Source organism: Phalaenopsis equestris, unplaced genomic scaffold, assembly GCF_001263595.1.
Source record: "Phalaenopsis equestris unplaced genomic scaffold, ASM126359v1 Scaffold201709, whole genome shotgun sequence".
Classification (NCBI taxonomy): Eukaryota; Viridiplantae; Streptophyta; class Magnoliopsida; order Asparagales; family Orchidaceae; genus Phalaenopsis; species Phalaenopsis equestris.
Window position 1 is genome coordinate 12,669 of NW_018221456.1, and position 26,735 is coordinate 39,403.

The 26,735-nt window shown below is 38.8% G+C and overlaps 1 protein-coding gene across 1 annotated transcript; it reads left to right on the forward strand.

The window, feature by feature from the left end:
• Positions 1-631: 631 nt before the first annotated feature.
• LOC110036030 (histone-lysine N-methyltransferase ATXR5-like) lies at positions 632-25,659 on the forward strand. The gene is made up of 3 exons (XM_020740379.1): positions 632-1,116; positions 1,213-1,308; positions 24,788-25,659. The coding sequence occupies exons 1-3, from the start codon at positions 795-797 to the stop codon at positions 24,844-24,846; spliced, it is 477 nt and encodes a 158-aa protein (XP_020596038.1). The 5' UTR covers positions 632-794; the 3' UTR covers positions 24,847-25,659.
• The last annotated feature ends 1,076 nt before the right edge of the window (positions 25,660-26,735 follow it).

The window sequence follows — 26,735 nt, forward strand, 5'->3', positions numbered from 1 at the left end:
GAGGGATGGAGGGAGACACAGATTGATTACCGGAGATGGAGGGAGATGCGGATCCCTGTGCAGGATCAGAGAGGAGTCGATGTCGCTGCTTGTTGTGAAATTAGGGCAGAGGAGCGAGCGAGGGCAACTACAGTCTTTCAACACTATTAAACGCGGATCGCAGGCTCCTACCCACAATCCGCGTCCAGTGGTAAAATGAAAAAGGAGTTTTATAAAAAACTCCTAAAAAATGATATTCAAATAGAAGATGGCGTTTTGATAATGTCACCTCTACAAATAAGCTGTCCCAAAAGCAGCCTCAGCCACGAAAAATTATTCCATACGGATCGGATGTCCCGATGTATTTCGGTGGGCCCCACCTAATTTTTTTTATAAAACAAAATGAAAATAATCTTGATTGTAGATCACCTTACATGTCCGTACTCGTGATTGAACGTTCTACCGGTCACTCGCCTGCGCGCGGCCAGCTCGACCTCGCCTTCTTCTTCGACGACAAAGGCCCGGAAAACTGAGTGCGAAACCCTGCCGATTTCGGGACAAAATTGCATATCCGTATCGCATAAATCACCGTGCATTGGAAGCAAAAATAAAAATAATCTTGATTGTAGATCACCTTACATGTTGATTGAACGTTCTACCGGTCTACTCGCCTGCGCGCGGCCAGCTCGACCTCGCCTTCTTCTTCGACGACAAAGGCCCGGAAAACTGAGTGCGAAACCCTGCCGATTTCGGGACAAAATTGCATATCCGTATCGCATAAATCACCGTGCATTGGAAGCTCCCTTCGCCGGACCATGAACCGGGCGGAGGCGCAGGCTGCCCCGTCGAATGGCTGCGTCCAGAAGCGAACTGCGGCGACTCCTCCATCGAGCGACAGGAAGTACAAATCCATGGAGGAAATAATGAGGAAGGCGAAGCCCTCCTCTCCCGTCACCGAAGACTATTATTCCGATGTCCTTTGTCAGCAATGCCGGTTAGGCGAGGAGGAAGATAAGATCATCCTTTGCGATCGATGTGACATGGGATACCATCTTTATTGCCTCCGTCCGATCGTTCCAAGGGTTCCAACGGGGCACTGGTTTTGCCCTAGCTGCAAAAACGAAGAGACAGTTAGACGTATGTACATTCTAGGCGTGTTCTTTTAGATGTTGGTATTTGGCTTTAATGTTAGATTGCTAGGAGTTCTGATTTCTAGCTCTTGGGGCATCTCAGAATTCCCCCTCATGCAGAAGTCGATCGTCAATTTCTTTCGGATTCGTAAGTGTACAAATGAGCCGCCTAAGGAGAATTGTGGACCCTGGCATGGTGGTCAGTGTCAATTGTTATATATTCTTTTACTTTATCCAACTGTTCTTTTGGGCAGATAAGTAGAAATTTGATCATGCTGGGTTTTGTTTTAAATCGAGCTGAATTTACAAAATCTTGCAAATTCTAGAAGTAATTTCATTGTTAAATCATTAAAATAATTGGCATGATAACTATTAAATCTGCTGGTAAACTGTTTGCATGTTATGATTAGAATTTTGGATTTAATGGATATGAGATTTAACCAGTAACTTGATAGGATGATTGATATGTTGTTGTTAAGCTTTAACTGATAAAATATAGTAAAAAGACAACATGCGGATAAACAAAGTAATATAACTGATTCTATCTAGAAAATGGTCAATACAACGTTTAAGAATTATTATTTTAAAGAAGAATCAACGAATCACTTGATTAACAGTACAAGCAGACGTTAACAAATGAATTTAATATAATGATTAACATATAAAAGCATCGCTGACAAGACAATGAAACTGTTAGTAGAATCCAACATACATTTCCGAGTGCAAATTCTAAAAATTAAATTTCCAGAGAAGATAGTGTGCCAGGTAACTAAAAAAATAAAAAATTGAAGAGGAACAAAGAAATTTGATACTCTATGCCAATAACACTGAACATTATGCATCTTATTTTTTTCAAGTATGACATATGATACAAACTAAGAGGCGGCAGAACTTTCTCATGGGCGCCCCCACATGATGTACAAGGATCTACTTCCATTAACGTTTGAATTGCTTATTATAAGGAGTAATAAAGTCTCGGCAAAGAGAGCATAATATGGCATATCTATTTTAAATGATAACAGAGAATAATTATTTTATATGTAGAGTTAATAAATCTTAACATATGTGTAACATAATATTAAAGCTTGTAAGATGAGTAAGGCTTGATGAAAATAAAACTGAAAGATTAAGAGGCAATTTCTGCTGATGTAATGGCATGAGAAGCTGCATTCAAGTAGAACTATGTCATTGCAGCTTCTTTTTTTTTTTCTTGCACTCGATTCTCAATTTCCATCTATCATGATAATAAGGCTTGGTGAAATCAACCAAATTCTTTGAACGCCTGTTAGTGCGGTAAAGCTATTGTAACTTAAGATGTTTGAATCAGTGATTTGTATATTTTGACATCTTATTTTCATTGGAAACCCACTCATCTAAAGTCTTGCATGCTCGGGCCTTGTGTTTGGCCCAACCACTAGTCAACTCCTTTTAGCCAGAAATTCTAACATGTGAGACCTAATGCCTTCCTTTCTCGAGACATATCATTTTAGAACACTCAGCTCTTCATAGCACATCTATCCACTATAATGATTGAAAGGGTGTGCCATCGCATTGCTCACATCTATAAGCGCATGCCACACCAAACATTTAATAGATTCCACACTATTGAAGCAACTTGTTGAAACCAACTCTTTATATTTTTTTCTCTGATTTTAATCATTCCCTTTCGTGTTTAGGAGAGGTTTTAAACCCTATAATTTCTTATTATAATAGTGGAAATTTTCCCCCTTCACAAAATGGACATAACCTACAAAGATGAACCACTATAAACCCTTTTGCATCCTTATCTTAATGATGAAATCCTCTTCTATCAGTGTCTCCCCCATCTAGCCCCTCTCCTCTTGTGAATGAACATAGTTGCTGCAAAGAATTTAACGGATATAAGGGACCAAGGTTTGATAGGTGTGGAAGATGAAATTTTATTTTACTTGAGATGTTGAAAAGATGAAGATTAATTTTGCGAAGTGATTCCTAGAGATTAGGAAATATATTATAAGTAGAGTTACACTATAGAGAGACAAAGTTTGATGCTAAAGAAAAATGAGCCTGTTTCAAAACTTAGAACTACTGCAAATAATTATTTTTCGCTCTACAAAAATGTTAGCTTAAATCTTTATTTTTCTTTATATTATTTTTCTTGCATGATTGGCCATTAACAAATCCATGTGATGTATTTTCCAAATCATTTGAATATTTTTTATAAAGAGCATTATACGGCTCCCAATTTATTGCAAGAAAAAGAAATTACAAAAGTAGGCAAGGAACCAAGAACCTAAAACCCTAAACAACTCACCCAAAAAATGAAAAAGGTTCCTTCCCTGAAAAAAAGAAAACACAACTCACACACACAACACAAAAAGAAACAAGAAAGAGCAACAACAACCGAAACAAAAATTAAAGAAGATCCTTCGAAGACAGTGACAAAAGCTCATCCGGAATCAACTTACTGATAAAAGGATAATGAGAATGCAAGCTAGTCCAGTGAGCAACCTATTACCATCCCTCTTAACATGTGACCAAACAATATTCAAATTCTTAGATAGATCTTTAATTTTCTTTAGTTACAGAAGAATGCTCCAATGAACAATGTTGAACCTGCAACACCTCCAAAGAATAAGAGAATCTACTTCAAAAACAAGATTAGTCCATCCCAATTTCCTGGCAACCCAAAGACTAAATACTATAGTATCGGCTTCCGCCGCTAAAGCACAGAAACAGGAACAACTTGGGCTGCAATCCAGCAAATAATAGATCCTACAAAGTCACAACATATACCACCAACACTAGCAGAATCAACCTTCCAACATCCATCTGTATTAATCTTAATAAAAGACGCAGAAGGCTTACTCCAAACCACTCGAGAGTAAATTCATATTCTGAAAAAGAGCAGTAATTCAAGAATTGAACATGCCTTTATCCCTTTGAAAGACAAACTATTTTTAGATAATTAAGAATCATATCCACAATATTCATACTATTAGGCAACACATCATTATATTTTGCGTTGTTCCTGGTAAAGCATATAAACCATAGGACAACCGAAGGCACATTGTGGAAAAAAGCATTAACTATTATTCTCCAAACATAAAAAATAGCAGAGATAGAGTTATAAGTATTCAAAGTTCCAGGAATATGAAGTTCATAAGAAATCTGTTCCAGATTTCAATTGCGAACTTACAGCCACCAAAAAGATGAATAATATTTTCCTCATGAGCTTTACAAAGCAAGCAACAAGAAGGGATCCGCAAGCCTCTAAGTTTAAGAATATCATCCGTGGGAATGATATTATGGACAGCTCGCCAAATGAAGAATAATATAGGAGGTTTTAACCAAGGGTTCCAAATCCACTTAAAATTCAACCCCTGAAAGATTTGAAAAAATAGCAAAAATTTTAGAGCAAGAATTACCCGGCTTTCCTTTAATAGTAGAAACATCCTGTTTATCAATGGATATGGGAATAAAAGCAATGAAATTCACATCATTTATATTAAGCATTTGAAGCAACATATCCTCCAACAATTCTCCTGCTAGAAATCATTAACGCGTATGTTAACATCAATCGGACGATCATAATGATCCACAAGAGCACCATCACCCATACAATCATCAAACCAAAAGGAATAATTTCCTTTGCCAAGATCCCAACAAAGATGATTTTCAGTATGCTTAGCCACTTTCAAAATTTCTTTCCAAACATAAGAATCTTTTTTAGAATGAGAGATAGCTAGAGGATGCTTATTGAACAGTACTCAACATGCATCAAAGAGGCCCAAAGAGAACTATTCTTACGAAATCTGTACCACAACTTCATATAATTGATCTTAATAGAATTATAAAAGCTTATAAAACCCAGACCACCTTTATCCTTTATCCAAAAGTGTACAAAGTTTTCTCCGATCTTTCTAATGAATATTAGTTTTACCATTGCCTTCTCAAAGAAATTTATTGAAGAGCATTTCAATTCTTTTAATGAAACCCAAAGGAAAATTCATAACTTCTAAAAAATAAAGAGGAAGAGAGGTAAGAATTCTCTTAAAACGAGCCACTCTCCTCCCAAAGGAGAGAAATTTATTCTCCCAAGAAAGAATTCTGTCCTTGACTTTATCAAACAAGCTTAAACAGTTAGCATTCCGCTTATAGCCTTTATCCAGTGTGAAACTCATGTAAGTCCTCTGTCTCTAGTTCTTCCCCCGTCTCTAGTTCGTGGAAGGGTGCCAACTAACAAATTGGTATGGTGCGTACCATTACCCGAAGTAACCAAAGTATCATCCATCAGATTTATGAGCTCAAGCATGTCTCCATTCTTCTTCTTCCTCCTGGATGTATAGAACTGCCATTCCTCATCCGAGGATTGACTCAATTGATCAATGGATTGGTCCAAATGTGCCTGGACAGCTGTAGGACGTTGCACGTCTTGATCTCCCTGAGTCTGAGTAGCATTGGCATCTTTCTGGACCTGATGAGGCGGTAGTGAAACAACAGAGGTATTTTCACCTGTAATATTAGTGATAGGTTCTAGGGCAGACGGTGTTTGAAGAATCTCCCTCGACTCCATGATAGGAAATTTCGAAGATGGGGGAGCTACAACAATGTGTGGAGACTGAATGATTGATATATTGCTTTGCGGGAATAGTAACATCTTCAGGTGTATTCTTTTGATGATCGATAGTGTCAATAACTTGGAGCTGATCAAGAGGAATTTGAATCACTGCCTCTAGCGGAACACTTTATTTTTTTGTCTGAGGTGGGGATGTAGATGATGACATATGTAAATGATGATATTGAGAACTGGAGTGACCAAACATACGACAATTCGAACAATACGAAGGAAAAAACTCAATCTCTATCTTCTGCCAATATTCATGATGCTGTGTGCCCAACCATATTTTCTCAAAAGTGGAAGCAATAATGTCTCTTTCAACAAGTACTGTGACTTCAATTGGACGAGAAAAATTAAAAGTAGGAATATCCTTCTTGTGTGGCTTAACATAAGCTGAAGCAATATAATACAACACATTTTGAGAAAAATAATGAAATTTTAGACCAGGAAGGCGAATCCAAACTGGAATGATTGGCGGTTCCGTCTGTGGGTTAAAATCCACAGACCATTTCTGAATCTTCATTGCTCTGTTATCAATCCAGAATATTTTTTAAGCAAATAAGCATGTGTAATCCTCTTTATTATTAATTTGAATAAGAACATGTCTACCATATAATAGTCCAATTTTGCACTCCCCAACAAGGTGCATAAGTTCAAATTCCTTGCGAATAAGCTCCATTTTGGGATGACCATATAAAAATTTCCCAACCAAATTCAGACAACTGCAGGAAGCAAGTTGAATGCCTTCAGCTTCTGTAAAAAAGATGGCAGACTTTTCATTTTTCTTACTAGGTTTCTTGATGTCCTCCCACTCAAACGATGGATGGAAAGAGCACGATTTAGGTGTACCTGAGGTGTGGACACCCGTGAGGGCAGCTGCATACGATCTGTTTGAAGCTATCTTCAAAATAAAGGTGTGGCTTTAAGAAGAAAACATGAAAAAGTGGCATCGACAGAAGAATCTGAAAAGGAGAACACGAGCCGCACTGCAGAAGAGCCGCAGAGCCGAGATGGGAAGCGTAGACCGCAGAAGTTGAAAAGGAGAAACACCGGAAGCCGCACTGCAGAGAGCCGAGACGGGAAGGAGGCGCGAGAGCTGTTTGCGAGACCGGAAGGAGCGGGAGCCGCAGAACTCGCGAGAGACCACAGACCCGAGAACTCTCGCGAGACGGGAAGGACGCGCCGCAGATCGCGAGATGCAGGGAGAATCAGGCGCGAAACGCGAAGGCGCCAACGCCGGAGAAGAGGCAGCGTAACAGTTGCTAGGGTTCGCCATCAGGCGAAACCCTAGCAGAGGCGAGCGAGAAGGAAGACGAAGCCATGCGTTGATGTGATCTGAATTACGTTATATGTATATGTATGTATATGGAGAGTTTGGTGCGATTCTAGGTTTAAATCTTCCTTGAGATGATTTTCTTACTGTTTCTTACTGTTTTGTTGAGTTTTACTGGATGTTTTCGGTTTGGCTCCTCTTTTTGGTGGTTCTCGGGTTGTGATGTTTTAAAAGTTACTGATCTATTGGTTTTCCCATGTTTTTTTGAGACTTAAGTGCTTTACGGGCAAAATGACAACGCAATCGTTTGCCGATGTTTTAAGGGGCAATAAACCAGTTGATACAAGCTCTTTGACGTTTTCTCAAATCTTTCATCATTAAATAGAGTCCGGACCTGTCCGGAATGAGGGTTTTTGAAAAAAGTTAAGGAAGAAAAAAGAAAAACTTGCAAATTTCTTTATTGAGGAGAAAATAGTCAAGCTTGCTGAACCTTTGATGCTTGTTTTGATAGGGAAATTACCTATGGTCATACCAAAATGGAGGTAACCAAAAAGTTCTTTGAAAAGTTAAAACTATTGGGTGAATGGCAGGTAGGGGCACTTGATATTTAGACATATAAGCATCAGTCTGAGCAAAGAAGAGGATTATGCTAGATTACTCATTAAACATTGGTTTGTGGAGGACACTCAAATGAAAGTTTTAAAGTGGACAACAAAATTTGATCTAGCTACTGAACTTCCCATTATTCCAATCTGGATTAAATTCTCTGGATTACGGCTGCACTACTACAATTAGCAGGTGTTGTACTTAATTGGAGCAAATTTTGCTAAACCACTGAACTCAAACACTAGTTGACAACACCTATGTGGCTTCTTACGAACCCAAACCATAGCGGACAGCACCTAGGTGACTTTCTACAAACCAAACCGATAGTGGAGAGCACTTATGTGGCCTCCTACGAACCCAAACAACAATTAGGAAGCCTAAACAAGAATCATAAGGCCTCCTACAGCTCCGGGCAACATCTAGGGAATCCCAACAATTGCTATGAATCACCAAACAACAATTCTAAGCTTCCGGACAACACTCCCTAGCACCAAAAGAGCAGTTTTAAGCTTCTTAACAGCAATTCCTAGCACCAAACAACGGTTTTAAGCTTCTAAACAACAATTCCTAGCACCAAACAGCAATTTTAATCACCAAACAACAACTCTAAGCTTCCAAACAGCACTCCCTAGCACCAAACAACAGTTTTAAGCTTCTAAACAGCAATTCCTAGCACCAAACAACAATTTTAAGCTTCCAAACAGCACCAAACAGTCATCCTAAGCGTCTGAACAACACCAACCAGCCATCTTAAGCTTCCGAACAGCACTGGACAGCCATCTTAAGCTTCCGAACAACACCAAACAACAATCCTAATTTCTCGAGGACTCCAAACAGCCATTTTACACTTCCAAACAGCAACTTGGGATTTAACCAGCCATCCTAAGCTTCCGAACAACTCCAAACAGCCATTCTAGGCTTCCTAACAGCATCAAACAACAATCCTAAGTTCTCGACAACTCCAAACAGCTATTTTACACTTCCAAACAACAACCTATAGCTCTCAATGACTCCAAACAGTCATTTTACACTTCCAAACAACAACTTGGGCATTTCCTACAGCATCCTACAGCGATCGGCAACTCCAAACAGCAACTTAGACACTTCCTACAGCTTCCTACCACGATCGGCAACCTCAAACAACACTTATACAACCATTTTTTAGCCCAAAAAGCACTAAACAACAGCCTATAGCACCTGTAAGCTTTCAAACAACACTTCCTAGCACTTTCCCAGCTCAAAACAGCATTAAACGACAATCCTATGCTTCCTAAACAGCTCTTTTAGCGAGTCCAAGGCAACATTTTAATCTTTCCGAAACAGTGAACATGCAGCCATAAAAATGGTTATTAAATCCTTTACAAGATCAACAAGAATATCAGGTAGAAAAAGCCCTCAAAGCTTGTCTAAAACAATTAAAAAAAATCATGTCAAATGATGGGAGTGTGGGAGTGTCAAACACAAATCACCCCATGTGTGGGTCCCAAAATAGTGTATAAATCCTAAAGGTGCAAAGATGTGCTTCTCATTAAGCAATGGAAACACTTCTTATGTAGAATTAAGGGTTCGGGTGGTGTAAAGAGAGTTTAAATTTCAGATATGTTAAAATATAAGAGTGGTGTGGTATGCATGTAAATCTTCCTAAAAAAATAACAATTCAGCTAGGCAAGCTCATTTAATAGACAAAAGACTTTATGATTTTGACAAGAAAAGATCCCATAGTGACGGAAGATTTCAATCGTCACCAATCTTTTAATCATGCTTAGTTACTTATCACACTATAATGATATTCTCAACTTACCACTATCGTTTAACTCATAGATAATTACAGAACTTCACATTAGAGTAGAGAATAAATTAGAATCAACCGTTGTGAGATAGTGCTGCGAATCAATGCAGATTAAATGACTTTGAAATGATTCTTAAAGTGCAGATGAGAGAACATAGCGTGCCAATGTAAAATATAAAACGAGTTAAGAAAGATTTACTGGCATACCACTCAGCTCCTATGTAGTTACATATCTAACATCTAGACTTCAAATTGGACATCAGTACCACCTTTCAAGCGTGTCCAACGAAAGGGAGCTGCCAGCAATTGAGCTCCAGGGCATACAAGTTTCAGAATATTATTTAATTAGGAATGAAATGTAATTTACCTGAAAGAAATTGGAGTGGGAAAGTCAAATAAAGGTTAGAACGTACTTAAATCTCGCTTCAAGGCACAACTAGCAGCCTCTCCACAAAAGGAGGACGAATGTGCGACGGGCTGTTCGACTGCGGGAGAGAGGAGTAGAGCCGAACGATTGTTTGATTGCGCGAGGAAGAGAGGAGGCAGAGGGCTTCGATGCAGGAGGTGGCAAACGGGGCTCCTATTCACACGAGATAAAAGGAACGGGGACAGCAGGCGAGCGAGATTCGGTTCACAGAGAGGAGCAGGGGTTCCGGTTCGCAGAGAGGAGAGCAGACGGGAGCGGGAGAAGAAGGTGGAGGCCGATGTAGGTGAGCACGAGAGAGTTTCTGGGCGACCGTTAGAGAATAGTGAGGGGTCGAACTTTGTCGAGAGTGGGGAAGAGGAGTTCGCAGTGCAGAGGGAGTCGAGAACGAGCGAGGGAGAGCGGTGCAGAGGGTGGCGAGGTTGAGTGAGCCCCGGCGGTCTTCGGTTTGTCTGGGAGAAGGATGAGAGGTTGAGCGGTCGAGAGAGCTAGGGAAGGATCGAATCGAGAGAGAGAGGGGAGCCAGCGGGGAATGGTGTCAAAAATGATTGGAAGAAGGGGGCGCCAATTTGTATAGCCGAAGTTTGGATGGAGCCATTACATGAAGGAATTGGCGGGGGATTAATTCGTTTCCATTGGCAGAGGAGACTTAATTGGAAAAAATTAATCCTTAATTATATCCAATTATTGTGGGATTAAATGATTAATTATATCTAATTATATCCAATTATTGTGGGCCTAAATAGGTTTCAGAATTTTGATCCTTAACTATATTTTGATCATGTGAATTTTGCTTAGAATATTGAACAATTCTGAAAATAACAAGTTCTTTCTTCATTTATTGCGGCGAGAGGGAAGGGGCAGACAAACATTGATATCACTAACATTCCTTTCGACAACTAAAGTAGTATAGTAGTAGTAATCAAGAGACATTCTATCCTTTGTCAGTTGCATTGGAGTCAAATGGAACACTAGGATCGACTGAAATCATATTGATAGAACCTTTTTCATGTTCTTTTCAAAAATTCTTCTGGAATCACTATGCTCCCATTATTAAAGTTTTCCTCAAGCCAATCTTTAAAAGTGAAACAATCTTTTATGGTGTGTTCGATCAACCTGTGGTATGGGCAGTACCTCGGATGATCTTTTTCATCAACTTCGTCTAGTTTCTTCGGTTCAGGGAGCTTGAACTCAGGTTTTTTATCAAATTCTGAAAAATTTGTTCGACCGCCTCATCCTTGAAAGAATACATTTTATTGAAATGATTCTTTATGTTCGGGGGTTTCCCTCCATCTGTTTAATAGGACCTCTGCTGAAACAACTGTTGACCATTCTGCCGAGGACGTTGGTAGATCTATCGAAATTGTTCGACTTGTATCTGCAACGGTCGCTTGCCCTTATCAACCACTGCTACTGTCCCAGATTTCTTATCAGCTGTCTTCAATGGCTCTAGCTTCCCAGCTTTCTCAAAAACCCCAAGTTTTTTAGCTTCTTCTTGAAGATTCTCAACTTTGCTAAGCAGCTTCTCGAATGTCTTGATGGTGAATCCCTTGAGTAAGAAATCCACTGGACCATGGATGTTCTTTAGAAGGATTTTGACTGTGTGTTGCTCCTGGAGTTGTGGCTCACACTTCATGCTCAAATTTCTCCATTGCAGAATGCAGTCCGTCAATGTTTTGACTGGCTTATGTTGCTCCATCACGAGATCACCGCCGGTGATATGGTGTTTTACTCCAGCAAACCGCTTAACAAAGATGTCTTCCAATTCTGCAAATGTTTTCATTGAGCCATTGGGTAGTTCGACGTACCAGTCAAAAGCGATTCCCGAAAGACTGCTCACAAATTAACGACACAACAACGCATCACTATCCCCGCGTTGCAACAACTTGCTCGAAAGTGTGCAACATGCTGTCTGGGGTTTCCCATTCCATCAAATGTCTTGAACGACGGTGGTACGAAACCCTTAGGGTATTGGACATCATTAAATTCTTCGAGATAGGATCTACCTCTTAGAATCAATGCCCCTCCTTTTGATTGGGTCAGGGTTTCTCTCACCCATTGTTCTAACATTTGTTTAATGTCTTTTTCTTGTATCATGCTTTGGACTGAATCCTTCTTTTGTTGTTGGTATTTGTCAGCAGAAGTAAACTCTTTTCTTTCATCTGTAATATGAACAATTTCTAGTTGACTTGCTTTTGGAGCTGTCATTTGTGGTGACTAGCTGACTTGCTTTTGGAGCTGTCATTTGTGGTGACTGTGACTATCCTTGAATTGTGGTCATTGCAGTCATCATTTCTTCTAATTGTTTCTTCATTTGGTTGATCTGTTCATCACGTTGTTGAATGGCTCTTTACAACTCATCTGCGGCATTCTCCTCAATGGGTAAAGGAGCATCGCGCGAGGGTAAGGTGGCCCTGGCCTCAATAACGTTGATTTCTGCGAATTCTTCTATCACATAATCTAATGGATCAAAGGGTTCATCACCCGCATCTTTCCTTCATTCTTCACACAATCGTCCAATGTCGGCTTGAAGCCTTTCCAACGTAGCCTCGATCGACCTTCCTTTGACAACTTTAAGGTCAATTGAAGGGTTTTGATGTGTCTCACCTCTTTTGTTGAGCACTGATGTAGTAGCGTTGAAGTCAATTAAAACAGTTGGATCAACCAAAATCATATTGGTGGAACATCTTTCAAGTTCTGTCAAATACTTTTTCGGGATCGTCATGTTCCCGTTTTTGAAATTTTTCTCGAGCCATTCTTTGAAGCTGATACAGTTCTCTATAGTGTGTCCGAGCAGTCTGTGGTAGGGGCAGTAGTTTGGATGGTCTTTCTTGTCGACTTCCTCTGGCCTCTTTGGCTCTCGTAATCTGAATTTGGAATTTTTTAATCAAATCCCTGAACATCTTTGCCATAACTTCTTTTTTGAAAGAATATACTTTGTTTAATTGCTTGGTCGCAGATGCACCTCGTTTTTCATCCATCTCGCATGGATTATGCTGGGATGGCTGTTGACCTTGCTGTTGGTTGTATTGTTGCAGTTGTTGATAGATCTGTTGAGGTTACTCGGCCTAAATCTGTACTGACTACTTGCCTTTATCCACAATTGTTACTCTCTCAGATTTCTCTTTGAATGTCGTCACTGGCCTTGGATCATTATGGAGATATGACGACGGTACTGTGGTAGCAACCCATAGACTCCATCCTCTCCGTAGGTAGCAGGCAATCGGTGAAACCTACCCTCATGAGTAGATGTGAGGTCTCACATAATTCTCTCATTCAGTCGGAGGGCGGTGTCAGTAGTAGCCAACTCTGTGGCTTTCGCCTTCTCGGCTCTTAGAATTTTTTGGTTGCGCCTCATTTCCTGTGTCTTGGTTAGTCGCTCGGACTTTGAATTGGACCCAATCTCGAATATGAAAAACGGCGAGGCAAAAACATCGACTGACACTTCTTCGTATAGAATCTCCTTCCCTTTGTTTAATGAAACATTTGGTTTTGTGGTAGTGAATCCAGTGGCAGAAGCAGAAACAGTCCTGGGAGCGGTCCCTACACTCATAGCGACAGACTTTGTAGCAACAATAGAGTTCTTATCAATCAAAACTCTTTTCAGAGGGGGGAGTTCCTTAGCAGACTTCAGCTCGCTTTTGCTAATAGCAAACTCCATTCTGGTGGCGAAAGAAAAGATCAACTTTGGTGAAAACATTGTCCCTGCCATTTGAAAAAAAAATTTCGGAAGTCAGTGACGTCCAGTGCCTTGTAATTTCAACAAAAGTACTCAAGTTAACGCACTTTTCTTATGAATTGGACGTTTCTTTCGAAACTTATCCAAGTGATTTTGTCTTGAATTCATTTTTGTTGTTATCATGTTGTGTCTTTTGTTCAAAATATTGTCTGATTCTTTAACTGTGAATGTTTTACTTTGATATTAGGTTTTAAAGTTTCAACATTGTCGAGGAAAGTTTCAAAGGTAAAATTTGATGCGACTTGCAAGAAGAACAAGCCAAACTCGGAAGAGAGATGAAGCGATCTCGAGGTATAGGACCCAATTTAGAATTGGAAAATGACCCATTCCACATCGAACTCACTCTGACTCTAACTTACCACACCTATTAGGGGTCCACCCCCCTAAACCCTAAGGATTCTTGAATCACTCTACTTAAGGATGGTTAATCAGATGATCATGAAATCCAAGAAGAGTTGACTATACTGACTCAAGGAAGAAATAAGCACAGTATGTTAGCGGAAGAATAACAGTTCGACCCACGAGGGACATGAACACACTGCCGATGTATGAAAACAAAACTTCTTGATTAAAATGGAGAGAGGAACTAGTCCCCAGCGGAGTGGCCAGAAATTGTCGGTCAACTTTTTGATTTTTGAAAATTGAAATAATTTTGAAATTTAATTTAATTTAATAAGAGGTATATATACATTTTTTTGTTTTGAAAGTCGTGTGTTTTAATTTTTAAAAAATGAGACCAAATGGATCTCATTCGTCCAATAGTTTGCATAATCGTATCCGATACCGCGAATACTACACCCTCCCGAAAGATAAGTGTATACCTCGGTGATAGACCCAATCTTGCAAACTAAGAGATTTGTGACTTCCGTTTGATTTATGAACTTTTTATGTATGACCGACAAATTCCTCTATCTAATACAAAGATTAAAGGTCTGTTTGGAGCAACTTATAAGTGCAGGCGGCGTTTTAAAAATGCCGCTACACTGTTTGGTTCGTGCTTATGATGGGATTATCGAAATCAGCGTTTTCAAATTTGTAAAAGACGTGGACCATGGGATGACCCCCGGGGTCCGCGTTTTCGAGCGTGATATTTACCCCCGTGACCCTTCTGTGACGGTGGTGATGGAGCCGACGAAACCGTAAACTTCGGAGGGTTTCGAGTCGTGCTCGGCGGTGAATTCGGTCATAGCCGCCGGCGACTTCCTCTCCTCCTGATCGGAGGAGAATGTTGAAGATCGTCTCTCCCTCATTAAGCTCAGCGTCCTCCTAGGGCTGCTCACCTCCAGAGAAGTTGGAGACGACAGTGGTGACTTGACAGTGGTGACTCCATTTCCTCCCTACTCTTTGTTCCCTTTGACCTTGAAGACAGGAATAGGGAAGAAGGCCGGAGAGACGATGAATCTTGCGAATTGCTCGACGACTCCATTTCTGCTTCTGTTTTTTGGGGAATTTACATATTGCATCAAATTTTTATTCATTTGATCGTTTTAAACATAGAAAAATGCTTAGCTTGTAAAATTAAAATTTAGAGCCGACCCCAGCTCAACTCAAAATCGGGTCGTTAACAATACTACATACCACCATTTATTTACATATCTAATTCCTACTTTAACTTTAACATTTATATCACACAAATCTTTCATCTCATCAAAAGTAACGCCATTTTAACTTATAAAAAGTGAAATAAATTTCATGCATAAAAATTATTATATTTATTTTATTTGAATTTCTATGATAGCTTACAAATTAAATTCATTTTTAATTAAAATTGAAATTATAATTAATAAGCAATTTAATAATCTAAAAATCTCATGGAATGAAAATGCAGTATTTAAATAAAATCATGCTTGATTTGAACTCTAATTAAATTTCATTATAATAGGAATTTTTTGAGTTATAAAAATCTGTGAATAAGCTGTTTACAAAATACCATAAACAAACAGCTAAACAACTTATCCAGAACAAGGGCAGAGTGGTCATTTCTCCAGAATCAATTGTTCTCAAAATGCACTAACCAAACAGCCAGACAGATTATCCGGATCAGCTGCCCATCATTAGATTATCAGGATATGCTGCTTATCAGCAGAAGCTGCATAAGCTGCAGTTGCCCTAAACAGACCCTAAATATGGTTTATTTTACTTGGGTTTCAAGTTTCCTATATAGACAAACCCCTATTATTAATTATATCTCAAATGACTGGGGTCACTTGAGAAAACTCTCGATAATGATTAGATGTACTAGTCTTTAAGAATTCGAGGTTTATGTTTTTACGGTAGGATGTGGAAAGGCAAGTTGGAGTGACTCAAATAGGAACAATTATTTTCAGGAGTCCAAATGAAGAAAAAGGTAGGGGATGTCACAGATTCTGAGGAGAAAACCTCACTGACTTCCCAAACTATCATAATGTGTGGCTGAGTTTTAGAGACGATGTTATTTGAGTGTTTAATCCTGTCAATTTTATTATTTGGGACTTACATTTGCATACTAACTGGTTATGCAAATAACTCTCAGAGATAAATAGTTTTAAGTCATTATGGATGACAACATCAGAACCTGAGGTGAGTTAAGACTTATACTGCTCAGCATGACTGTGCAGGAGCCTAAAAGAAGGTGAGGGTTTACATCGCACTGGATGAGCTACCTCGAAATCCTGTGTTGTTTAGACTGTGAAAATTTAGCTGGTGTAGATTTGTTTTGCTGTTGTAGGATGACGACCACCTCCACTTGTAGACTGCTCCAAGCTTCTTGTCGCGTTGCCCACGAAGTTGCTCCAAGCTCCTTGTCGCGTTGCTCTTTGTCAAAGTAGTAGTCCAAAAATCTAAAGTTCAAAAGGTTATACTATGTGTGTTTCAAGATTTGGTTTTATTGTCATTATGGGGGGTTAAAGTTGATTAGAGCAATACCGGTTAGGATCCCACGATTCCCTCATTCCGGTACCATTATTTTCTTTTGAACTTAGTTAGCTGTGTATGTGACGTGTTATTTTATTTGTTTTTTTATTGTTTTTGTATTGAAAATGTTGTTTAATTTTTGAAAATCGTTTTGTTTTGAAAGAAAATTGTAATCTGTATCTGCATAATGTGTTAGAGTAAGAATAAATTGCAATGATAAAACAATAATAAATAAAATGTACATGTGTATGTGATGTATCTGCTGCTGCTATCCCTGTTGCATATTTAGCTCACAAAATATAATATAATTTACAGAGAATTTAAATAAATTGCTGAGAAAAGAAGAAAACAGTAATCAACAGAACAAGTCGTAACAACAACTAGCAAGTGTGTATGGTGATCCTACGACCTCCTACGGCTCTGGGCAACAACTACTAAATGTGTACGTGATCCTACGACTCCGGATAGCAGTTAGGAACCTTGAATAACACCTGTATGACTTCCTACGAACCCAAACAACAATGGACAACACGTGTGTGGCTTCTTACGAACCCAAACAACGGTGGGCGGCACCTATGTGACCTTCCACAAACCTAAATGATAGTGGACAACACCTATGTGGCTTCCTACGAACTCAAACCATAGTGGGCAACACCTAAGTGACTTTCTAGGAACCCAAACACTAGTAGACAACATCCAGGTGGCTTCCTACGAACCCAAACCATAGTGGACAACACCTAGGTGGCTTCCTACGAACCAAAACGATAGTGGAGAGCACTTATGTGGCCTCCTACGAACCCAAACAACAATTAGCAAGCATAAACAACAATCATAAGGCCTTCTACAGCTCCGGGCAGCAGCTAGGGAATACCAACAACAGCTATTAATCACCAAACAACAATTCTAAGCTTCCGAGCAACACTCCCTAGCACCAAACAACAGTTTTAAGCTTCTAAACAACAATTCCTAGCACCAAACAACAGTTTTAATCACCAAACAGAACTCTAAGCTTCCAAATAGTACTCCCTACCCTAAACAGCAATTCCTAGCACCAAACATCAATTTCTAGAACCAAACAACAGTTTTAGACTTCCAAATAACACCAACCAGCCATCCTAAGCATCCGTACAACACCAACCAGCCATCCTAAGCTTCCGAACAGCAGCGAACAACCATCCTAAGCTTCCGAACAGCAGCGAACAACCATCCTAAGCCTAAGCTTCCGAACAGCAAACAGCAGCGAACAACCATCCTAAGCTTCCGAACAGCACCAAACAGCACCAAACAGCAATCCTAATTTCTTAACGACTTCAAACAGCCATTTTACATTTCCAAACAGCAACCTATAGCTCTCAATGACTCCAAACAACCATTTTACACTTCCAAACAACAATTTGGGCATTTCCTACAGCATCCTACAGCGATCGGCAACTCCAAACAGAAACCGAGGTACTTCCTACAGCTTCCTACCGCGATCGGCAACCTCAAACAACACTTATACAACCATTTTTTAGCCCAAAAAGCACTAAACAACAGCCTATAGCACCTGTAAGCTTTCAAACAACACTTCCTAGCACTTTCCCAGCTCAAAACAGCATTAAACGACAATCAATCCTAAGCTCGACAATCCTAAGCTTCCTAAACAGCTCTCTTAGCGCGTCCAAGACAACATTTTAATCTTTCCGAAACAGTGAACATGCAGCCATAAAAATGGTTATTAAATCCTAAAGAAGCAAAGATGTGCTTCTCATTAAGCAATGGAAACAAGGTAGAAAAAGCCCTCAAAGCTTGTCTAGAACAATTAAAAAAAATCATGTCAAATGGTGGGAGTTTCAAACACAAATCAGCCATGTGCGGTTCCAAAATAGTCTGTAAATCCTAAAGGTGCAAAGATGTGCTTCTCATTGAGCAATGGAAACACTTCTTATGTAGAATTAAGGGTTCGGGTGGTGTAAAGAGAGTTTAAATTTCAGATATGTTAAAATATAAGAGTGGTGTGGTATGCATGTAAATCTTCCTAAAAAAATAACAATTCAGCTAGGCAAGCTCATTTAATAGACAAAAGACTTTATGATTTTGACAAGAAAAGATCCCATAGTGACGGAAGATTTCAATCGTCACCAATCTTTTAATCATGCTTAGTTACTTATCACACTATAATGATATTCTCAACTTACCACTATCGATTAACTTATAGATAATTACAGAACTTCACATTAGAGTAGAGAATAAATTAGAATCAACCGTTATGAGATAGTGCTGCGAATCAATGCAGATTAAATGACTTTGAAATGATTCTTAAAGTGCAGATGAGAGAACATAGCGTGCCAATGTAAAATATAAAACGAGTTAAGAAAGATTTACTGGCATACCACTCAGCTCCTATGTAATTACATATCTAACATCTAGACTTCAAATTGGACATCAGTACCACCTTTCAAGCGTGTCCAACGAAAGGGAGCTGCCAGCAATTGAGCTCCAGGGCATACAAGTTTCAGAATATTATTTAATTAGGAATGAAATGTAATTTACCTGAAAGAAATTGGAGTGGGAAAGTCAAATAAAGGTTAGAACGTACTTAAATCTCGCTTGCTAGCAGCCTCTCGACAAAAGTAACGGGACAAACGGGCAACGGGCTGTTCGACCGCGGGAAAGAGGAGTAGAGCCGAACGATTGTTTGATTGCTCGAGGAAGGGAGGAGGCGGAGGGCTTCGGTGTAGGATGCGGTGAACGGGGCCCCTGGTCACACGAGAGAAAAGGAACGGGGGCTTCTGTCGCGCGAGAGGGATAGCAGGTGAGAGGGATTCAGTTTGCAGAGAGGAGCAGGGGGTTTTGGTTCGCAGAGAGGAGAGCAGACGGCAGCGGGAGAAGAAAGTGGAGGCCAATGCAGGTGAGCGCGGGAGAGTTTCTGGGCGAGCGTGAGAGAAGAGCGAGTGAGGAGTTGAACTTTGTCCAGAGCGGGGAAGAGGAGTTCGCGGTGCATAGGGAGGCGAGGTCGAGCGAGGGCGAGTGGTGCAGAGCGTGGCGAGGTCGAGTGAGCTCGGGCGGTCTTCGATTTTTTTGGGATAAGGATGCGAGGTTGAGCGGTCGAGAGAGCCTAGAAAAGGATCGAATTGAGAGAGAGAGGGGAGCCAGCGAGGACTGGTGTCAAAAATACCTGGAAGAAGGGGACGTCGAATTGTATAGCCGAAGTTTGGATGGAGCCGTTACATGACGCAATTGGCGGGGGGGTAATATTAGTTTCCATTGGCAGATGAGACTTAATTGAAAAAAAATTAATCCTTAATTATATCCAATTATTGTGGCATTAATTGATATATTTGAAATTTGAAATTTAAAATTTGAAATTTGTGAGCTGGTGATTAACCCGAATCGAGTCCGAGTCGAACCTGGATTGAGCCCGGGCCCACGTCCCACTAAAAAAATGTGCATCGATTTTCTTGTCAATTGTGCGCGCATGTAACCCTAGCAATATGGATGTCCATCCCAGCTAAAACAATGTTGCGAACGTGCTGCCGTGGTCCGTTTCGTCATCGGGGGTCGTCCGGACAAGCTCACCGACGGTCGAGCCAAAAAAAGTGTCAACTTTATGCGTGGTGCAGTGAGTACGTGAATTGTGGCTTTCGCGAGTGTTCGAGTTACAAATGGTTTACCTAAAATCATCTGATCCTGTAGGAACTTATTTTCAGGCCCTCTACATGTTAGTTCTTAGCACTTGCAACTAGAAGTTGAATGCTTGGAACCACTCATGCGAGTTTTTCATAAAAATGAGTCAAAAAGTGGTTTGAAGTTCTACGGGATGTGGGCTCCATCAGTAATCTGCTAAGATGGTCAACAAGGAACTTCTAAGGCTAGATTTTGAATTTTGGGAGTAGGAAACTAAGACCTCACTAAAAATGAGGTCAACAGTGACAAAAATAGAGAGGAAGATTTTGTTATGGATCTGATTCAGGAGAATTCACTTATTGAAGCACAAAATGCTCTTGATGAAGGCATCGAAAATGAAGTTCATTTTTTCAAATAGAAAGCTAGTTTTCTTGGCTTTGTGGAAGGTGATAGGAACTCAAAATTTTTCCATGCTTGTATTGGACAAAAGAGACAATCAAATACTATTTTAAACGTCAGACATGAAAATGGTGTGGGGCTACATTCTTCTCAACAAATTGCTGACAGTGCCATTAATTATTTTCAGAACCTTTTTCAACAGTTTGAAGTGGATTTACCTATGGATCCTGATTTTTCTGGTAATAGAAAGCTGTGCCTATTCCTTTGGAGACTGAAATTTGGACTGCTCTTAATTCTATCAGTCCTAATAAGGTGGCAGGCTCTGATGGCTTCTTATCTTCCTTTCATATTCATGCTTGGGAGTTTATCAAACAACATATAGCAACAACAATTCAAAGTTTCTTCAGGGGGATAGCGCTGCATAAGTATTTCAGTAGCTCTTCTATTTTGCTCATCCCCAAAAATAACTGCAAACTAAATTTGTAAAGTTTCAGACCAATCAGCCTTACATCTGTCATTTCAAAGATCTACTCAATGAATTGATTAGTCCTCAACAATCTGCATTCATCTTTGGTAGAAACATTATTGAAAATATTCTTATTGCTCAAGTGATTTTGTGAGGTTGCAATGGAGTTTTAAAGCTTGATATAAAGAAGGCCCATGATAACATTGGTTGAGAATTTATTTTGAACATGCGGAGTGCCAGAGGATTTCATGATGATTTCTGTAAGTTGGTGAAGATGATATTGGAGAATAATTATAATTCCATTCTTATCAATTCTGAATCACATGGTCATTTCAAAGCAGGGAGAGGTTTAAAGCAAGGTGACCCTCCATCACCTTCAATTTTTATACTTGGTCTATACATTACTTATTTAGGCAGCTAAATTATCATTTGAGATGTCTCCAAGACAGTAAATATAGTTCTAAGCAGTGAGCTGGCCTCACATTTAGCATATGCAGATGATTTTATTATTTTATGTAATATGGGGAAAGAACATATCAGGAGAATTCCCAGAATTTTGATGCATTTTCAGACTGTTTCTGGTATGAAGTTTAACACAGCAAAGTGTACGTTTTATCTCAGCAAACAGATAATTGTGGACAAACAACTTTAGCGACAAACAACTTTGGCTCACCTATTTGACTGGTTTTAAAATAAGCAAGCTATCTATGAAGTCTCTTGGTATTCAACTCAGAACTGCTAGGAAGAGAAGCCCTATATTTGATGACGTCCTCCATAAAATAAACAACAAAATTTTGAGTTGGGAGATTCTTTTCTCACAACAGGTGGTAGATTCACGCTTATTCAAAGTGTGCTCAATTCTCTACCTTTGTATGCTCTTCAGGCATCCAAGATGACAAGTAAGTATGCAACTCAAAATTGAGCGGGCTTTTAACAGGTTTCTATGGGTTGGGCATGGGAGAGTAATTCTTTTGTCATTTTGGAAGAATCTGTGCAAGTCTAAAAAAAGGTTTTGGTTTGACTTTTCAATCCTTTAATTCTTCCAGGGAGGTGAACCTTTGCTAATTATGGATTAAACTAAGGACTATGGATAATTTATGGGATGCTTTTATGAGGAGTTATTTTTAAAATCGGCATCTAACTCTATGTACATATAAATTGGGGGATTCTTTATTACGGAAAGAATTGCTAAAAATCAGGGAGAAAACTGAAACTTTGTTTTTTTGAGATCTGGGGGAATGCCTCATTAACTTTTGGCTTGAAGACTGGACAGGCTTCAGGCCATTGCAAGACAGTTCTACAATCGGTCATTATGATAGCATGAAGGTTTCTGAATTCTGGACAGCTAACGATTGGGATAATCAAAAGTTACTTATCTATTTTGAGCCCGACCTGGTGAAATGCATATCAAACATTAATATTGTTCAAAACAGAAAAAACAGTATGAGAGTTAAAATGGAGAAACATTGTTCTTTGACTAAAGCTATTACTAAAGCTTTATATCAGACTGATGATCGGAATGGAGGACAATATTTCTGGAGTGCTCTTCTCAAACTTTCAGAATCAATTTTTGCTTGAAGGTTACATTGGAAGATGATGCCAACAGATGTTATCATCAAGCTAAAAGGCCTTAAAGTTCCCTCAGTTTGTCTACTGTGCAAACAGGCTGAGAAGTTTTACTCACATTTTCTCATACAGGTATGCTTGTTCTATTTGGAGGAACATTGCTATAATTTTTAACATCCATTTCCCAATTTGTGGATACAACTCATTGGAACAATGTATTGCTTGCTGGACGAAGGAGGGGAACAACACCTGCAAAATTTGATCCCATATGTGTGTTGCTGGTTCGTCTGGCTGGAGATAATTCATAGAAAACACATGGAGGTTTGTTATGAACATAATAGAATCATCATCCACAACAAAGCTTTCTTAAATAAAGCCATTCAATACTATTCTAAGTTCACTTCTGAATTGGGGTTTCTTAATTCTGCAGCAACTGCTGTTGCTGACAAAACAAAAATTATATCAAAGCTGATCAAGTGGAACAACCCTATGCTTTTTTTATTAATGCAAATGTTAATGGTAGATATAGAAATAATGCTTCTGGTGTGGGTGGGATCTATAGAGATGGTTTGGGCAGAGTTTATTGACCTTTTCTGTTCCTATATGGCATGTTTCTGCATAATTTCTGAATTGAGGACCATCCTCTACTCTTTGCTAATTGCCACCAATTTGAAAATCATGGACCTTATTGTGGAAGAGAATTCTCTTTCAATTTATCAAGCTTGTGTGGATGATTGCTGTTGCTCCTGGGATTATTTTCTGATTTGGAGAAAAATTAAATCCTTGTTGCCTGCCTTTAATATTGAGTGTCTTTCACATGCAGAGAAGCTAATAGACCAACAGACTTGCTGGGCAAGTGGGGTTCTTCTAGTTTTATTTCTTTTTCTTCTACAATTTGTAATGATCTTAGGATTTTATTGCATGGTGATAGGATATATATCCCTTATATTAAAGCTTCCTTCTATGATCTATTTTTGTAAATTTTCACTGATCTAATATAGATCCTTTTTTTGGTCTGCATGCATGCATAAATACATACATACATACATACATACATACATACATACATATATACATTCATAAATTTCTATAATTATGTTTCAATTTTCGTTTCTGTTTTTCTTGTTGTCAGCGTTGTTTCCTTTAAAAAGTCTGTATCCAAGGATAAATGGTGCTCCGTCAATATCCTGCTTCAAGGTGGTGATTATCTACACCTATTTTCTTTCATGTTTCCACAAGCCTGCTTGCTACCACCTCCCAGCGCCCTCGCCTTTACTGCCGTCGCCTCTCTTTTTACCTTCCAGGTTGCTGCTGCCCTCCCTGCGCAGCTCCCCTACTATCTAGCCGCACCCAACTGCCTTATGCTTGCTGTCCATTTGCCAAACAGACCTCTCATTGTCGTTAACCCTCTCTACCGCCTACCGCTCTCCATTTCCACTACCTTGATACACAACCCATCTCCTCCAATCCTTGCCTAGGGAATCTTTTGCATTTGTGTTGCTTTTTTCGTTTTTCAAGTGTCTTTGTTTGTAATCTCTTTTGAATTTCAGCAATAATATTATCTTTTTCGTTGTATTTTTGGGTTAACTTCGGTATCATTTTGTATCAGAGCTAGTCTAACCATAGTTTTATTCTAGGGTTTCTAGCATTCCTACACACCTCCACAGTCACGACTTGGCTTGGGGCTTAAATTATATAAGGTGGGAACAAACGGTCGAATGGTGAAATCAAGTTTTCTATTATTCTATTTTTATGACTAATAGTTTATTATACACATTAACTGAAAATGCCACTAAAGGAATCAATTAAAGGTTATATTTTTAGGTTGTTACCCACGCCTTCTTTCATCCTCTGCTGACCACTTATGAAAATCCCTCTGAGTTAAATCCCTTCTTTAGCTAGCATCTGATATGGATCTTTGAATTGAATTAAGACAGTTTCTCATCTGATGTTCAAACCATCTACATAAGTAACACTCCTTCAAACCAAATAAACATTCACTATGATGTTGCTTCCTATATTTAACATGGAGCTTCATATTGTTGCCGCCAGCTTGACTAATAACTCTATCAACATAAAACTTTATTTTCTTTCTATTAGACTCTTGAGAATGAGCAGTCGGTGTTATTTCTTCCAAACTCATCTTTTTGATTTTTCATATTTCTTAAATTTACATAAAAAGATTATAATTAGACACAATTTAACCATTTATTATTATTATTTATGAATTTTTTAAATCAACTTAATGACTCTATTTTTATTATGATTTATAAGAATTCCGGCCGCAGTTCCTGACTTGGTTAATTTTGAGTTTTCAGGTTGGGTCGTGACATTCACCGTTTCTCTCCCACAGAACCTTAACCATGCCATCAAGTAGAAACATATCATAACCTACGTGGGAAGAGATATCGTAAAAGATAAGTCGACTTCAACAGAGGCTTGCGGAGATTGATGACGGAGCCTAGGGGAAATTATGCTCAATTGTGATATGGGGAGTTGAAGAGGAGAAAGGGATAATAATTTTAATCCCTTTCATTGGGAGGACTTCATTGATAAAGAGGACATACTACCACACTTTATAATTCATTTTCAGAGGAGGCCAAGATAGTAGATGATGTATGGAGGACAGAGATTTCAGAATAAAGATGGATCTACTATAGTTCGATGGACGTATGGATCCAGATGATTTTATCGCATGGTTGCAACTAGTTGAGAGAGTCATCGAGTACAAAGAAGTGCCAGAAGATAAGAGGTCAAAGCTTGCCACAATCAAATTAAGAAAGAGCACATCCTTATAGTGGGAAAACTTATAGAGGCAAAGAAAGGATGATAAAGTGATAAGATTAACAGATGGGAGAAGATAAGGAAGCAGATACAGAGAAAGTACTTATTGCCTTATTACCCTCAAAACATGTTTTTGAGGCTCCACCACCTACAGCGGAGAGACCTGTCAATGGATGAGTTCATAACACAGTTTAACCAGCTATAGATATAGTGTGAGTTGGTTGAGCCTGAGGAATATTTCATAGCCCGATATCTGGAGTGCCTAAAGCTAGCTATCAACAACATTGTTAAATAGAAGTACTATTGATGTAGCATATCATCAAAATGAAGCCGAAGGTCCTCTTATAAGAGTCCAAATAGAAGTTCAAGAAAGTGCCCAATTAAGAGCTAATTCAAGACCCATCACAAGTGCCATGTCAAAGAAATATTTGAATTTATATTTTATTGTTTATAATTCAATTTCAGTTTCTAGAGTGTTTGAATTTTTAAATTTAGAGGATTTTATGGCTGGTTATACAAAAATAATAAATTAGGAAGATTATTAGCACTTATCTTCATTAATGACTGCCTACCATCATTCAAAAGTTCCTTCTTTTATTTAATTTCTATCATTATAATCCTTATAAATAGGGCTTAATGTAATTCTTTGAATTTGTTGTTGAATGTAATATTTGAGTGAGAATATTCTCTTATTGTTTGGTGCTTAGTGGCTTCACGTGTTGCCTTTTATTTGGTGAGATTAGGTATTTATCTTTATTTTTTGCTTGGTGAGGTTAGGTATTCTCAAAAACTCTTACACTCAAACTCTTCACCACTCTTCATCCACATCCTAAGCTTCTTATAATATCAACAAATCAACAACCAAAGCCTCATAACTATTCCAAATCTATCTTCATAGCACTTGACCAAGCAAGAGCATATTAAGACCTAGTCTTGTTTCCTAACCCTAAACACCATTGTAAACTCATCGAAACACACCCATCAACTCCAGATCATAAGTACACATCCTAAGCTAACCATTAATAATCATTTCTAACAATTTACCTATTATTAAGCCACCTTTTTAAAGAGATATTTTAAATTAGCCCAAACTAGCCTAATCTGGACTAATCTTGGTATTTTATCCATCATTCATCCAAACCCAACCATCTACTGTAGATCATGGGAACACATCCTAAGCTAGCTGTCAATAATTTTTTCTTATAATTTACCTATTTTTAAGCCACTTTTTTAAAGAGATATTTTAAATCAACCCAAACTAGCCTAATTTAGACTAGTCTTAGTATTTTAGCCATCATTCCCTCCTAAATCTTTTAACATTTCACCAAGACCTTCACATCACATTTTTAGGCCTAAAACCAAACATCAATAGCAAATTTTAGCACTTTATCTCATCAAAAGACCATCAATGAACTTTATGAATGGTTTGGTGATGTCTCTTGGACTTTCAAATGCTCCGAGTACGTTTTTAAAGTTAATGAA